This window comes from Amblyomma maculatum, chromosome 5 (assembly GCF_055883805.1).
Source record: "Amblyomma maculatum isolate TAMU_Amacu chromosome 5, ASM5588380v1, whole genome shotgun sequence".
NCBI classification, from domain to species: domain Eukaryota; kingdom Metazoa; phylum Arthropoda; class Arachnida; order Ixodida; family Ixodidae; genus Amblyomma; species Amblyomma maculatum.
In genome coordinates, this window is record NC_139348.1 from 71276332 (window position 1) to 71293488 (window position 17157).

General features: G+C 43.5%; 1 protein-coding gene across 1 annotated transcript in view; it reads right to left on the reverse strand.

Moving 5' to 3' along the window:
* LOC146188485 (juvenile hormone acid O-methyltransferase-like) overlaps positions 1–17157 on the reverse strand; it is a 43069-nt gene that overhangs the window by 20735 nt on the left and 5177 nt on the right. Inside the window, exon 2 of the mRNA XM_084603117.1 lies at positions 4695–4951. Coding sequence (XP_084459243.1) covers positions 4695–4951 — 257 coding nt within the window. The remainder of the gene's footprint in view (positions 1–4694; positions 4952–17157) is intronic.

The following is a 17157-nucleotide window of genomic DNA, read 5'->3' on the forward strand; positions in this document are numbered from 1 at the left end:
ATTGACGACGCCATAAAGAAGGCATGTGAACTCAACCGAGAGGAGATACTGGAGGGACGTCCACGAAAGGAAAACATAGACCGCCGAACAAGCCTGGTACTCACCTACACGAGTAACCCCCCCAACGTGAACAAAATCCTAAAGAAACATTTCAACATTCTAGAACAGAGCGAACGTCTCTCCAGTATTTTCACGACTCCTCCCCAAGTTGTCTACCGACGACCGAAAAACATCCGCAACATCCTAGTCCACTCAAAAATAGGTAATAACCCGCGGTTGGGGTGCCGGCCTTGCGGAAAGAGTAGATGCCAGGTGTGCAGCCACATGCAGACATCAAGCTGCGCAACAAGCACAGCGTCAAGTTTTAAGTGGAGAATAGATGGTAACTTTGATTGCGATGCCTCAAACGTTATATATCTCCTAGAATGCGGTGTATGCTGCATGCAGTATATTGGCCAGACAGCTACCCCTCTTCGAATGCGGTTTAATAATCACCGAGCTCATGTCCGCTCTCTGCCCAACCTTCCTTTTTCAAAACATATCAACCAGAAACAGCACTCATTCGACTCAGTCAAACTAACAGTTCTTCAGGGGGGATTCAATAATACACGGGAGCGGGAGCAGCGTGAGTCATACTTTATTTATAAGTTTAGGACAATTAATACTGGGATAAATGAAAACATTGGGGCAATGTCGTCCTTACGAGCCCTGCAAGCTTAATGCTATACATATATATCAACCATTATCCCTTTACAGGTTTTCCTCGGTTTCTTTTTTTTTTTTTTTTCCTTTTTTTTTTTTTTCTCGCTTCTTTGATACCCTCCACATCCCACTTCTCGAAAAAACCTTCTTTATGCTTGGCGCTCACATCTTTTAGCGAAAACCTCAAAGTATTTCACCATTCTACTCACTTTTTTTTTTTTTTTTTTATTCTTTCTTTGAGGTTCATCTCCCGTCGCAAGTTGCTCGAACTTTACTCGCCGCTGTCAGGTTATTCTATCCAGCAGTGTCCACCTGGTTTTTTCATCACGCTGGGCGCTCCCAGTGAGAACAAGAAAAATAATTTTCTCGCCACCTGCAGCAAACACGTTCCCCCACCTGTTTTCTTCCTTTGCTTAGCCCTCACATCTGTTAGCGAAAACCTCAAAGTATTTCACCATTCTACTGTCCCACATATTTACTTACTTTTTTTCTTTTTTTTTTATTCTTTCTTTGCGGTTCATCTCCCGTCGCAAGTTGCTCGAACTTTACTCGCCGCTGTCAGGTTCTTCTAACCAGCAGTGTCCACCTGGTTTTCTCATCACGCTGGGCGCTCCCATCTTTTAGTGAGAACAAGAAGAATAATTTTCTCACCACCTGCAGCAGACACCTTCCCCCACCTGTTTTCGTCTTATTTTTTTTTCTTTTTTTTTTTTTTTTTTCCCTTCCAAGGTTTTGCCGCGGTTGCCTGTATTGTGTCTTGTACTGTATACAGATGACTCGCGGCGGCCGGTGCCTTGGGTTGATGGCCCATTGGGCCTAGCCTGCTCTCCGCAGCTGTGTGTGTATGTGTGTGTTGTGCGTGTCCGGCTGACTCACCTGTGTGTGCCCATATTGTTTGTATCACCTCTGGCCAACCCTATAAGAAGACAAACAAGAATCATGTACCATCAGTCTTGAGAAAGGCAGGGCTCCTGCCGAAACGTCGACTACAAATAAACTTGGAAACAGTATGAAGCAATTTTTCACTTTTATGTAACCTCTAGCAACCAAGTACGTCTATATATATATATATATATATATATATATATATATATATATATATATATATATATATATATATATTTGTGACGCCTTTCCTAGATTTTCTCCAAGCACACTACTGACAAAAGCATGTTTCGTTGAATTATTTAACGGAAATCACTTGTCGCGCCTTAAATATCTACACCAATAACTAACGGACATTACTAGGTACGTTTTGCAAACATTATTTAGTCTTCATCCAGATAGGCCACAGGGCATCGTCATAATCTGGCAATAACACCCTTTTACAAGTATTAACATATTAAGATCAATGTTTTCCCAAGAACAGCCATGGACTGCAATTTACTCGCCAACATTCAAGTTCTTCTACATCCTTCAAATAATTTGAATGGCATCTGAAGGGCTTTTCCTTTTTCCAGGGCAAGTGTTACTTTGTTTAATGCTATTATTTCATATTGTTTCGCACTATTTAAATGTGCGGTTGTTCACATTACTCACCCCATGAATAGTGTTTCTTATTTATGCATTTCCGCCTTTCCGAAACCCCTGCATAGGAATGCAATAAGTAATAATGAATAGCTTTCATCCTTTTAAATAAAAATAAACCATGTGAACGCTCTCATCTTCCGGGGTGGAGCAATATCTTGGTTTTTAAAACATTTCTGCGCTGGCAAAATGTAGTTAAGACTGCCGTTGAACTTTAGAGAAGCTAGGGGCTAGTTGGTGTTTCATAACCAATAAACAGCGCTAAGAACAAGACGAAATAAGGAAAGAAGCACAGACACAAGCGTCAGATCGCACAGAATTGACTTGGCTTCAATGTATTCATGCATCTTATATGATCTGTTACTCTTCCCGCGTTCTTCCTGTTGCTAACGCTGTTCTTTAGATATTTCCATCAAAGCCAAGAAAGTATGTGTTACCAGTAAATGGCAGGAACCTAAAAGCGTCAAGCGGGTGATCTGCTGATATGCTGAATGATATGACGGAATCTTACGATGTGCGAAAACAATTGCGTTCATAAACAAATCTTCGTTGAAGAAATACGCTTGTCCTTTTTTGGTTATGATCTGCCTAACTCATTGCTCTTATAGTCGACCGCCATTCGTACCCTAATTGGTGAAAAAGAAATCGTTTAGCAGGTTAAGTATTTGAAAACCGTCACTAGACCTAAAGAAAGGTGTTAGGCAAGGAGACACAATCTCCCCAGTACTATTCACAGCTTGTTTAGAGGAAGTATTCAGAGACTTGGAATGGAAGCAGTTAGGGATAAGGGTAGATGGAGAATACCTCAGTAATCTGCGATTTGCTGATGACATTGCCTTGCTAAGCAACTCGGGGGATGAACTGCAAATAATGATTGATGACCTAGACAGGAAGAGTAGAAAGGTAGGCTTGAAAATCAATATGCAGAAGACTAAGGTAATGTTCAACAGCCTCGGGAAGGAACAGCAGTTTACATTAGGTAGCGAAAGACTGGAAGTAGTAGGCGAATATGTCTACTTAGGACAGGTAGTAACCGCAGATCCGGACCACGAAAAGGAAATAACAAGAAGAATAAGATTGGGATGGAGCGCATTTGGCAAGCACTCGCAGAATATCACTAGCAGCTTACCGGTATCGCTCAAGAGGAAAGTATACAACAGTTGCATCTTGCCTGTACTCACCTATGGGGCTGAAACGTGGAGGCTAACCAAGAGAGTTCTACTTAAGTTGAGGACAACCCAGAGGGCTATGGAACGAAAAATGGTAGGGGTAACATTAATAGATAGAAAGCGTGCAGAGTGGGTCAGAGAAATAACTCAAGTTACCGAAATTCTAGTAGAAATTAAGAAGAAGAAATGGACATGGGCAGGACATGTAGGGCGAAGAGAGGTTAACCGATGGTCGCTGAGGGTAACAAACTGGATTCCAAGGGAAGGAAAGCGTAGCAGGGGGCGGCAGAAAGTTAGGTGGGCGGATGAGGTTAAAAAGTTCGCAGAGGTCAAGTGGATGCAGCTAGCACAGAACCGGGTTAAGTGGAGAAATATGGGAGAGGCCTTCGCCCTGCAGTGGGTATAATCAGGCTGATGATGATGATGATGACTAGACCTAAGCTACTTGTAGCTGTTGCTCTCACTTTCCCTTGTGTAAAAAGTAAAGAATAGTCTGCCAGATAACTCGTCCTTCTCCAGTAGCGGTGACGTTAGAATGGTACCAAGGAAAGTGAAATAAACTTCATGTGACATGTCAGAGAGCACTAGTTGGAATTGCTGTAGTCTGCTGAGCCACAAGGAAATGACATCGAACCTTCATTGCCATGCATACTTCGTGCATGGCAATGAACCACATGTGGTAAAAGGTAATGTGGACCTCTCTACATCAGCGTCTCGTATATCTCAAGTGGACTTTCAGACGGGAGCAGATTTACAGGTCCCTTCTGGATGGGGCTGTCGGCAGGTTGTACATACATTCTAGTCACGTAACTTTGTAGGCCTTTGTGGTGCGCGAAATTAAGAAGGTTCAACATGTTTCTTCTATACGACCGCTTTCCCTTGATGGAGCGTGGCGACGATCTGCGTGGACGATCCCCGCCACCATTAAATCCGCCCGTGTCTTCAGATTGCGGAACCCCCAATGAGTAGCGTTCATTATCGCTAATAGCAAACGGCCAACATACAGCTAACGCCTCTAGGGGCGGATGACTCCGCCTTACCTGTCGGAATAGAGTTTTAGTTTACCGTGAACTGCGATCCGCTACCGTGATCCACTACTGCACATTCCACTGCGCATGCCAACCACCTTGACGCCAACAGATGGCGCCACATACTGGATGTCGGCATACAGACCTGCCGCGTCGGGAACAATCAGCCTGAGCGCCCCGCCCCGCCCACGGGCGGTAGAGAGTCACGGTGGCGGATCGCGGATCACGGTAAGCTAATTCTCTCTAATGTTTGTTACCACCACCGTACCTGCCGGTCCCGCAGCCGACATCGATGAATTGGCCTCTATGCTTCCATTCTTCCTCTGCCGTCAGCTGCCCTTTAAAGAGATCGCTTTCGTCGAGGAAAGACGGCTGGAAGGCTTCAAGGATGGCTCCTAAGAGGGGCTCTAGGGGTAGCATTAGTGCGTCGTACATCTCGACGGACTTGCGGATGGCAAACATATCAGGGCCGTTCGTGGTGGCGGCGGAGCCATTTTCCATACTTACAGAAGTTCTTGCTTCCATCTGCAAGAGGTAAAAGTAAATAATGTACAAATCAGTACTCCTATTCTATGCATTAACGGCATGAGTAGATAGCGGCATGGCTTTGTGGGGTGCTTCAGCACTGAGAAATGGATGAAGCAGCACAGTTTATATTGCGAAAGCTGTCTTAAAATGAGAACGCGTTTCATCCAGGTGTAATCTGTTGTCGTTGTCGCGTACCTAAAGCGGAACAGTTCCGTTTACCGCCGCATGCCAGCGCCGCGATATCATGTCAAATAGAGGTCAGCATACACTTTGCTATTCGCTTAATTTCTAATTTCATAATAATATATTCTCACGTTAGCCCCACAATTATGGATACATGCTCGTAAGATACAACTTTATTAAAACGATCCACGATATGTATATAACGGCACTTCTCCGAGGTCGTAACCGCAAAGAAGGTTTATTACTCTAAAGGGGTAAAACCAAAAAGGTGCAGAGGCGCAGCTACACTGCAAGTGCAAAGGAGATAGATACAATGATGATGATGATGATTGACGCAACCGCAATTATCGTCATGTGTCAACTGGCAAAATCAATTTAAGACTAAAAAGACAGTTGAACTAAAGCGTGACAATATGAAATAAATAGTACTTTAGCCAGAAAATACTGCCCAACCAAATATGAGCGCACAGAAAATGGTAATGAAGTAAAACACTGCATAAGGAGGAAAGCTAAGCATGTGTATGTCGAAGCGGCTGCTAAAAACAATTGAAATGGAATCTCAACCTTCAAGATTTTAAATGTTCATCGTAATGTGAAATTACCCCTTGAATTGAATTAGGCTCAAATATAATATTCAAAACTATATTTGCGTCAACATTTTTGTTCTCTCAGCTCGCTCGCTGCCGCTCATGTTTGAGCTGCTCCTTTACGCATCTTAAAGGCCGCTATCGAAATACATTGATGATGATGATGATCAACGCAACCGCAATTACCGTCATCTGTCAACCGGCAAAATCAATTTAAGAATAAAAAACAGTTGAACTAAAGCCTGACAATATGAAATAAATAATATATCAGCCAGTAAATACCGCCCAACCAAATATGAGCACACAGAAAAAGGGTAATGAAATAAAAACACTGCATAAGGAGGAAAGCTTATCATGTGTATGTCGATGTGGCTGCTAAAAACAATTGAAATGGTATCTCAACTCTCAAGATTTTTAATGTTCATCGCAATGTGAAATAACCCCTTGAATTGAATTAGGCCCAATTATAATATTCAAAACTATATTTGCGTCAACGGTTTTGTCCTCTGAGCTCGCTCGCTGCCGCTTATGTTTGGGCTGCTCCTTTACGCATTTAAAAGGCCGCTGTCGACCACCTTTCCCGTCACGGACCTTTTTCGCAAAGGTCTCGAGACACTGCTGTGTAGCTGTGCGCCAACCTCCTTTGGAGCAAATAACCTTAATTTCAAAAGCCTTACAAATGAGCATGTAACATGGGTATAAGCTAAGTTGGATCAAAGCCTTACAAGCATCTGTTTGGGCGTAGTCGATAATGGTCTTGGCCGGAGACTGTAAGGTTTAAGTTCAAATTTGGGCCAACACCTATGGCAAAGTCTCCTTACAAAAATTGTAAAGGGTGCTAAAAGTCAATTATATGCTACAGGCGAAGGCATTTAGTATTGTAAATAATTCACCTTATAGCACTTTACACATTAAAAATGCCCGTTACCCAACTGCTGGCCATCTTATTCCGCCACAATCGCCGTCACTTGGACTTATTCAATTGCTGTCCACTTATAATACCTCTGACCCCATTAAAATTCACCTCAGTGTGCAAAAGCCAAATTCTCTTCCCCTTCTTTCTTAAATCGGCTTATATAGATCTACTCCTAATCCACCCTTAACCTGGCCTATTTCAAGTAAAACATTTTCTGCTCGTAGTGACACGCGATCCAGCAGATTGTACTCTTAATACACATTATTCCAACATGATCTTCCTTCTTTTAAAGGCAACCCACCCTTATTGGTACATTCGTCACCTCTAATCCAAAGTCATTCTCCCAAAATTGATGTAATCTAACTCCTATTTGACGTTTTGAGTAACATAAAGATATGGTGTTTCAAAAAACGCTGAGTAATATACCGCTTAAACGACGTTTTTAGTCTTCAAAAGTAACCAGAAACTTTATCATGCATTCCTACGTCAACCTTCTGTTCTTGTACTATTACAGCTTCCGATAACATTAATTGTGTCTGCGCTAATCTTAATCCTGCTCCTAAATTTTCAACCCCACATCACTCATCTAAAAAAGAATATCTGTGTTTGGCACAATTGTTCTGACGAAAGCGCGTCAATATATTCTCATGTTACATCCTCTTATCTTTATATTATGCTTTCGTTCACAGTCGCCTCACTTACGGGATTGTCGCTTCGGGAAATGTTTACCACTGTCATTTATCATCGGCAGAGCGTACACAAAATCAGGCCATCCGCATCATCATCCGCAGCAGTTTTTCTACTAACGCTGGTTCATTATTATATGAACATCATATCTTATCAGTCCATCAGAACTTTCAGTATGCCCTTGTAATTATGTTCTTTAAGCTATTAAATGACATCTTGAATTTTCAGCTTGTTAATAGCATACTACTTTCGAACTACAGCCCTGCAAGATGTGCTTCAAATAACAGTTTTCTATTCTCAAAAGTTTGCACCAATTATAAAAAAAATTGTCAACTTTACAGCCATTTCGTTCTGGAACTTTAACACCGAAAACATCAATGTCCTTGCCCACATTTAAGAATAGCTTGGATATGCATTTCTTGAATTGCTTATTTGTTATACATTTTACACGTCTAATAGCTGCGTTATTGCTTTTGTTTTTGCTAACAAGTACCGATTTGTCATCGTTTGCATTTTATAGCCATTCGTTAACTTTGCTGTTATTATTTCTTTTGCTGTAATGATCTATCGACGGTCCCGGTACATCCTTATGATTAGGCGACCCTAGTCTGTATTTTACGTATTCTGCAAATATGTCCAAAGTAATAAACGTTTACTTTCTTTTCAGTTATTTCCTTCCGAGACTTCAACGCATGACTTGTGTTTCTCGACACATCGCTGCCATGACGAATGTATTTCGGCAAGGTGGTGTGGTGCGGTTTTCGTAACATGAAATTTGTGCTCAGGCTGGCTGGGCTGGCTGCTGTTTTTGGTACGCACGTGTTTTTGGTACGCACTTTTCTGGTAAACGGAGCACTGATGATGTAACACGCAGCTGAACTGAACACACAGACACACGAACAAACAAACACACCCACCATCATCATCATCACTATTTCATCACTTCATTACGTTTACCATCACTGCGAAAGGAGACAGGGACCATGACGAGACGAAAGGACAAGCGCTTCTAACAACTGAAAGTTTAGTGAAACAAATATGGTTAATATACTCTCATGGGACCATCAGAAGCGCATGCGCTAAACCTTCCCACCAAAACTACAAAACATACTTTTATGAGTCCAAGTATGCAACTTCACAATCATCGATGATTACTGATGGTGTACTTACGCACGTGTCAATATTTTTATGAATGCAACAAGCTTCACTCAGTTCCGTGGTCAATTTATCTTGATGCCTGAAAATAGTCTTAGTCTTACCAAGGAGCGGATTGCACGCTTTTTTTTTTCCCGGCACCTTTGACGAAGCGGGATCATTCAGATAACAGTCTCTGCAATATAAGGCTGAGTTGGATGGGTGAGCTCCTTTCAAAGACGTTTTATGCTGGGGCAGGCGCGTATTTATGCGCTTCCCCCTTTGACCTATATAATTCATACAGCAGGTAAAAGAAAAATCATAGATTACTCCCTCTGCGCGCGGCACGAAAGGCTGCTCATGTTTCCCTTGACATCATTTCTTAGTTTTTTGTTTTTGTTCTTTGACTATTCTATCTACCATAGCACCAATTTTTCCTAGCTTTTTGGGCCCCGAAAACAACACTTTAACCCCATATCTATTCCCAACTTGCTTGAGCTTGTGGGATAGCTTATAGACGTATGGTATTACCGTATATTTTTTTTTTTCCTGCTATTGTAAGTACCCAATGAATTCCGCTTACCAAACGACTATAACATTTTCAGGATTTTGTGGAAGGCAAGCACAATCACGTCATTCGGGAAGACTGCTATCCTTAGTCTCTTAACCAGCTGCTTGAAACTGCTGTTAATACCGTGGAAACATGATTTAGTAATTGCCGAACCCAATCACGACACAGCTATGCCGCACTTGACTATTTTTGAATGCGACGAATTGTGATTTAGTAAAGGCTTTTCCGACCTCTGCAGAAATGACCAACACACATGATCCACTTTTGTTTTTAGTCTTATATCCATGAACTGCAGCCGATTTCTTTCCGGCGTTTCGTAAGTAAATTTGAGACCAAACGCCCTGCGGGCAAAGGCGTTTAAAACACCTTCCACCTGTGTCTGGAACAAAAACCAGGTAATCGTCTACTTATCTGAAGACTTGTTTTGAATCTTTGCCTAAGTGATAATATTTGCCTGCAACAAAATCCTGAAGAAATTAAAGTCGTTTGATAAGAGGAATTCATCGGGTAGCTCCAGTAGCAGGGAAAAAAAGTATGCAGTAATAACGTACGTCCATCAGCTATCCCATGGACTCAGGCAAGTTGGGTGTATATATGGGGTTCAAGTGCTGCTTTCGGCTCCCAATAAGCTAGGAGAAATTTGTGCTAGTGTAGATAGAAGAGGCCGAGAGCAAAACAAAATACTAAAAAAGGAGGTCAAGTGAAACATGAGCAGCGTTTCGGGCCATGCGCAGAGGGGTAATCTGTAATATTTCTTTTACGTGCGGTAATAATTATATAAGGCAAACGGGGAAGTGTATAAATACGCGCCTGTGCCAGCATAAAACGTCTCTGGAAGGAGCTCCCTCATGCAACTTAGCCTCACATTGCAGAACAGTATGTTTTGTGGTTTTGGCGGGAAGGGGTAGCGCATGCGCTCCTGATGGTCACATGAGAGCATATTAACCATGTTTATTTTAATAAACTTTCAGTTGTTAGCAGCGATTGTCCTTTGGTCTCTTCTTTTTCCCTGTCTCCTCTCGCAGCACTGGTAGAAGTGAAGATGAACCAACTAGCTCAAATTGCCGTCTTACTGCGCACGCACGCACAATCGCACACGCACACACACACACACGCACGCACGCACGCACACACGCACAAAGGCAATCCTGTACTGAGAACCAATCCCACCTGCGCACCTTCGTCGCTCTTCATTTCTAGGTGCAGCTAACTTCTGCTTTGACCATCCACATAGGTGAACATTCTTGTGTATTATTGGAAGCAGTAGGCGAGTTTTAGCACCATTATAGTAAAATGTTTATAAAGTTTAAACTGTGCCATTTGTTTTAGGAGACCATGTCTCTTTATCGTCGATAAATGTTTTCGTGTGTTCTGTTTATATCCCCGGCTCCCGTATGAAGCGTGTGTTTTTTCAATTCGAACTATTTTCCAGAAAGATGCAAAATCACCAACCTCACAATTTTTTCTCTTCGCTAGCTTTTTAGTCAGGAGAGAACTGAAAATTGCGCTGTAGGCTTGCATAACTTTCATAACTTACATCAGAATATGCGCAAGCATATTTCGCTTTTCAAATTCCATGTTCCGTAGGCCTGCCTTTTTCCGACACTTTTGCTTCCTCTCGGCCGCATCCACAACATTCACTGCCATGCCCACTTCAGTTTGCTTACGCAAAGGACCCGGACATAACGCGACACAGGCGGGAACTCCACAAATAAGTCCGGTCGCATCGAAGAACAACTATAGACAGGCATGACGATAACAAGGGAGCTCCGTACGGCAGATGGCGCGCACCGGGTCATCTATTGCGTCGCTTGAAAATGCGTCGCTCAAAATGCGAACGCTAATACATAGTAAGACTTATGACATCACAGATGACGCCATGGCGCAAACATTTGACCTGACACTCGGTATTGGCCGAAATATCACACACGCCACGAAACAGGTTCAAGAGCTGGTAGTGCTACCGAATAGTATTATTTGCCAGGAGGTTAAATGCTGGACGACACTTGCACGTTATTGAAGCAGCGCGTAATGGCCCTGTAGGTTTGGTCAAAATTGTAGTTGTGAGAGAGTTTGCGGTATTGATTATAACCTGCGCCTTATCGTGCTTTGTACAGGCTAATACGTTGATTGCTACAAACATCGTCTAGCAGACTTAAAATGCGTGATTAAGCACTTTCATCGCTCTGTGCATCCCAACCTTAATTTATGCGGTTGTTCAATAAGCCTCGCGTCGAGTGATGTAGTGGTTACCTGAAGAAAAAAAAAAGAGTAGAGTGTGCCTATTCCCTTGAGTACGGGGGAAGGGGGGGGAGGGGCAAGCCTCGGAGCAAACGTGCGTGCAATTTCAACGTCCTGCAGCGAGCATCCCACGTCCACTACCGAGAACGTTATGGACATTGTGCACAAGTACAAGGACGCAAAAGCTCCGTTACGCCGAGCGTCATCTGCGACGAATTCTGCCGTTTTCCACATTTTCACTGTTGTTCATGTAACGCGAAAGTAGCAGAGATTCGCTACATTCGCATTGTTGTCAATATGTGTAGTTTTTTTTATGGTTTGTTAAAGTAGCTGTCAACACTGCAGTCCTTTGCTGAACCATGAGACGCTCATTTCGCGACACCTAAACAGCAGGCTGCGTACCTCAGGAGAGGAATGAGAAAAGCCTCTCATAGTAGAAGAGGAAAACACCGCATAGCGGCGCCGGATAGAACTGCCAGTAGAGAAGGAGGGGAAGCGATGGCACGGAAGGTGCGATACAGCATTGAAATCGCGTCATCGTAGCGTCGACCGGCGGCGAAGTGTTGAGGATTCACAAGTGCGAGCTCCCATATAGAATATACGGCAACCTTTAGATGCTCTAGCATGCCCAAATTGATTCCGTGTTCTCGGGGTGTGCAGTAACGTTCTATTTTTAGGAGGGGAGAGAGAGTTTGCGAGCTTCATGCTTAATAAAACTTCAGGTTTCTTTTTACAAAGCAGAGGTGAATGCAACAAAAATCACACATTTATTCTTGTAGTCTTTTTTCATCGTCGCATGTGAGAAATAAGGTCAACCATTAAAAGTCTGCCTGCTACATTCCCTAATTTTTTCTTCCTTCCTTATACAGCACAGTTCTCATCCATATGAGAAGATTGGTTCTGTTTTACAGGCTTGAATGTCTTGTGTGCCTTCCTAGTGTTACATTAAAGCTTGGCCCAAATTTAACTCGTACGGCATGGTTTCATATGTCCATGTGGCAGCCACCTTTTGTGATGGCACAGGAATCACCATTAATTTAACTGCTGTGAACTATATTTGGGCCAGTGTGCTTGCTGGCAGGGCTGCTGTGAGCCGCCGCGGTTGCACTATGACTGCTGCGCACGGCGACGCTGCAGCCCTGCAAACTGCAGCCCTTGCCAAGAATCGTTATCTCCTGAACATGTGGGTCACAACTGCAATTTTTATTGTATTAAAAATTTGTATATTATCTCTCGTCCCATGAGGTTCATGATCTCCTGTGTGATCATTTATGGAGCGCCCGATCTCGCCTACGCGTAGACCTTGACACACGTTACTGGCATCGTTTCACAAACCACTTGTCAGACATTTCAGAAAGGGCTTGACATGCTTTCTGCTACAACCAGTTGATTTAGGTTTTACTGTGCGAGAGCCCAGCTGGCTTAGCCTTTTTAGTGCAAGGACACCTTCAGCACTGCGTACCCGTTGGCCACTTTCATCATGTTACTCGCGATCTTCTACATGTTAGGCACCACAATGGTAGTCACATCCTTGTTTTTAGCCATTATGAGCGCTTTCCTTTTATCTTCTTGAGCAGGGCTTCATTCACCGTCGTCCAAATTCAACAGGGGTATCCTGCCGCGTGCAATGTAGATATTTCGGTTTCAAAACTTTCACTTAATTTGTGCTCACAAGACTTCATAAGCGCGGACTTCCGCCAGGTGCTCGTTAATTTCTGTATGCTTCTCTTGTGTCATGTTTTAGCGCATTTTCACATGGTTTCTACAAGTAAGGCCCAACTACAAATGTAATTTAGATATTTCCTTAAAAAGCTTAAGCAAAACATTCTAGGAGGCACTTCTGATCACTAAATTGAAATGAGGCGAAAGCTTCAACCGCGCGGTGGTCCGAAGCCTTCCATACGGCAGTTCTTTCGCTCATTTTTCCCTCCAACCTTTGCTCGACACGATAGCGTAAAGCTACCAGCCAACATACAAAGCCCTGCTTTAGCCGAGCCCTACGAATGTCCCGACGTAGCCTAGGGATAAAGTCCATGCAAGGGTTTTGGCAGGCTGACTCTGATGTCACTCTCCCATATGGAAGGAGAGGCCCGAGTTAGGAGCTCTTGCCAAACGTACTGTCAGGAAGCCCTACGTCCAGATAGTGCGCGGCCATGTCAGCTGCCAGCTAACGCCTCCCAGTAACGAAAGCGTTACGGGCGGATGTGCAGACACGATCCGCGAGCAGCAACCATTAAGGCATTCCGATTGGGAACCATGCGACTCAATCACTCGACTGCAACGGCACGTCTGGTGACGGAACGGCGTCGTAGAGCGTACCCGCTCCGCCTGCAAGTGCAGTTGACGTCACTCTTGCTATACACAGCTGTGCATGGCGCCACCATCGGTCCCCGAGGAGCGAGAAGGGTGTGCGCCGATGAAGGTGTGGGTCACAGCTTGCACTGTTCTAGCCTTAGGATGTAACGGAAAGACGGCCACAGCGATTACGGGCCTTAAAGGCTTTAGTCTTACTTAAGGCAACCAGGGAGAGAAGCAATAATTATGCTGTCGACCCTGAATTTCAGTTATAGGGCGTGCTTCGAATTACTGGTTCACTATTTCAGTGCTTACATTTGTCATTGTTTTCACCGTACTGAATGACTACAGCAAAAACAAAATGCCACCGGAAAAAGTTTGAACCAAAGTATTACACCCTTGTAACACTGGTATTTTCGGTCCCAACTAAAGTTATAAGCATCGAGGATTTCGAGCACAATTGAAGCATTCGATGCTACAGTCTGATGTTCAATGTTCGTTGAGGTTGCGACCTCAGTTTTCTTCACTGCTTGAAAGTTCTTGTTTGCACTGTAAACATACTTTCACAAACCATGAAATAATGAAGCTGCAACGGTCGTTGAGTAAGCTGAAGATATTGGGAACGCCTTCATCGTGCGCGTTTGATAGGAGCAGGGAGCTGATGTTATTTTTGAATTCTATTGCTTTGTATAAAACGGTACAATGCAGAAAAAAAGAACTTTCATAACTGTAAATAAATTTGGCCAATAATGTTAGTGGTTTTATTTCGTTTCAAAACTTGAAAACCTTGAACACATTTGAGAATGGGAATTAATCAAAGCAGGTTTTCGCTCGAACGCATTTGAAAATTGTCATGTAAAGTCCTCTTGGTCTGCATCGAAATAATGAGCATTGTTCTACAGAGGAGCAAAAGTGCCTCGTGACAGGAGGATATCTCCTGGAATGTCAGTATGAAGCATCTTAGTTGTCGGCGCACCAGATCACCCCCGTGCTTTGCCATCACTCTCTCGCGCCCACTATATTCAATTTCGTAACACCCACAAAAAAAGGCAACCATAAGCTGACAAGCCAAATACATATGCCCGCCTACTCTGTGTACCGGCGTCAAATCACTAGGCCTTGCTTTTTTCTTTCCAACATGCTTCTGCAATCTTTTCTTGAAGGAAAGATTGCTAAATACCTCCCCTACAGGCTCGCGGGATACGTAATTAAGGTCCGCACGCGACACTGGAGTTTTAAGAATATGAGCAGAGAATAAAGACGAACGAGTGACGGCCAAGCGCGCAGCCGGAGTAGCCTACCGTTGCATTAGTCTCGGTCGACTATAATGTTCGGAACTGTGATAACACCTGTCGTACAAATGGGGAAGTAGGAAATGTCGACACGTGCGGCTTCTCTACCCTTATGAGGGACAGGTGCAGTTAGTAATTTACCCTTCTTCTAGTTCCCTGTATTTTGAATTGACCGACATATTTATTTGTTCTCTTTGTTCGTGCTGCTGTTCTTCGTTTCCCTTGAGTCGCTAAACTTGTTTTGAATGTGCAACTGCATGTACAAACTGTGGATGCGACGAGTCTATAGGCCACATTCTTTGTGAGTGCCCGATATACAATCAGGAAAGGCAGTGTCTGTGCCGTACGCTGGAGCATCTAGATGGACGCCCATTTAGTGAAACTAAGATTTTACATCCCTGGCCACGGCGATCGTCTGCGGTGAAGGCCTCCGAGGCACTGCTCCTCTTTATGAGAACCACAGGCCTAATCGAAAGACTATGAGTTTGCTATGACATGACTGTAACGTGATGTGATGTGGTGTGTCTGTTATGTGACTGTACTAGCTTCAACTATCCCTCTCTCATAACTTTTACATCCACTCATCCGCTTCCTCTAGTGCAGGGTAGCAAACCGGTTGCTTTTACTGGTTAACCTCCCTGCCTTTCCTCCTCATCTTCCTTCTCCTTCGAGTGTGAAAACGGAAATTAGACTTGGGGTTAACTGAAACTGGCGTTGTCTCCCTGGCGAGCATTCTGTTCAAGAAGCAGCACTCACTATTGCGAGTCCCCAGCCTCTGACTTTGGCCATCTCGTTTCACGCGTACTGTGTCCTATCGAGAGAGCGGTTTAAAATTGAAACCAATGGAAGCAACGCTATAAATACAGTAGATTGTAAAACTCAAAAGAGCACTCGAGCTGACAAGAGAAAATTTTCTCTCTTGAAGGCTTCTCGCCCACACGGGTGAGAGGGATCAACTGTATGAGGGCGGCCAAAAGTTGGCAGTAGAGCGGGAAGTGTTCGACCAAGCTGTCATGTGGCAGAAAGATGCAATAGCCAAGGAAGTACTACATTATCGTTTCGAAATTTAGAAACGTAGTCCATTAATACACTACCAAGCACAGACAAAACGCCACCGCATAACCTTCAATATACGTGCGCTTTTTACATGCCTGGCATGGGTATTTTGCTGTTTGGTTTTTGTTACCTATATTACTATGACAACAACTTAGTTGTATTACAGGGACACATACACGAAATTTATTAACGCTAAAAATACTTTCATGCAATGCTTCAACAATGACCAAAAGATGAGAGGAACAAGCCTGCCGCAATTTATTTAGACGTTTTTCTTTTCAGAATTTCAGTTCTATCTTTACTCAGCGTTTCTCTTCGTTCTTTGTCTTTTGACATCTAATTCTGGTTTCTATGATATGCAAATGGAGGCTGGATGCCTGCTAGCCGTCCGCCACCAGGCCACTTCAGGCGCTAAAACCTTCCTGAAAGTAAGCTAAAACTAGAAGGACTGGGGTAAATCTTTTTAAATAAAGGCAATAAGCGTGAAGTTCCTATGTAGTTGTTAGCTTAGAATGTCTTTGCACCGCAGAAATTCAGTGCGCGAGCTTGTCCTTCATCATAGAATAAAAAACCAGTATTGGCTTAAACGTACACTACTGTTTCTACCAGCCATTTAGAACGTCATCAGCTACCGCCTATTGCGCTATTTGCTTTTTGGTTTTTGAGCCCAGATTTATTAAATTAAATATATCATACAGAACGCAGACCCAGAAAATACTACCACCAAATGCCCTGTAGGAAGCAGCCCTAATTGTAACAGATGCTGGTGGTTAAAAAAAATTACTCAAATCGATCCAAGCAATGCACCATTCTTTATATTGGCTTGCTGTTAAAACTATCATTTCAAATGGCAGTCGCCTGAAACATTTCTTCTATAGGAGTCTATACTTGTTTGACTGCTTTTACCTGCAAGTGCGATGCCACGCACCGTCTGAAGCATGAGTTCATGATATGAGAGTACTTGCCCAATGTGCCCTTCTACATCCTCCTTATGAGAGAGAATGGCTGTGAATGCTCGGCCAAAAGAGACAATTCCCCTTTGGTATCAATATATCCCCCTTCATGGATCACTGCCTTGTCGTGGCGGAGGGGCTTGCGAAACTCGATTACGTCGTGAGATCTGCTGTGTAGGGCCACCCAAGATAGACAGGTCACGACAGAGAGTTCTGAGAAATTGTGATTCGCTGAAGAAGGTAATGGCAACTCACTCCAGTAATTCCTGCCAAGATAACCATATGACA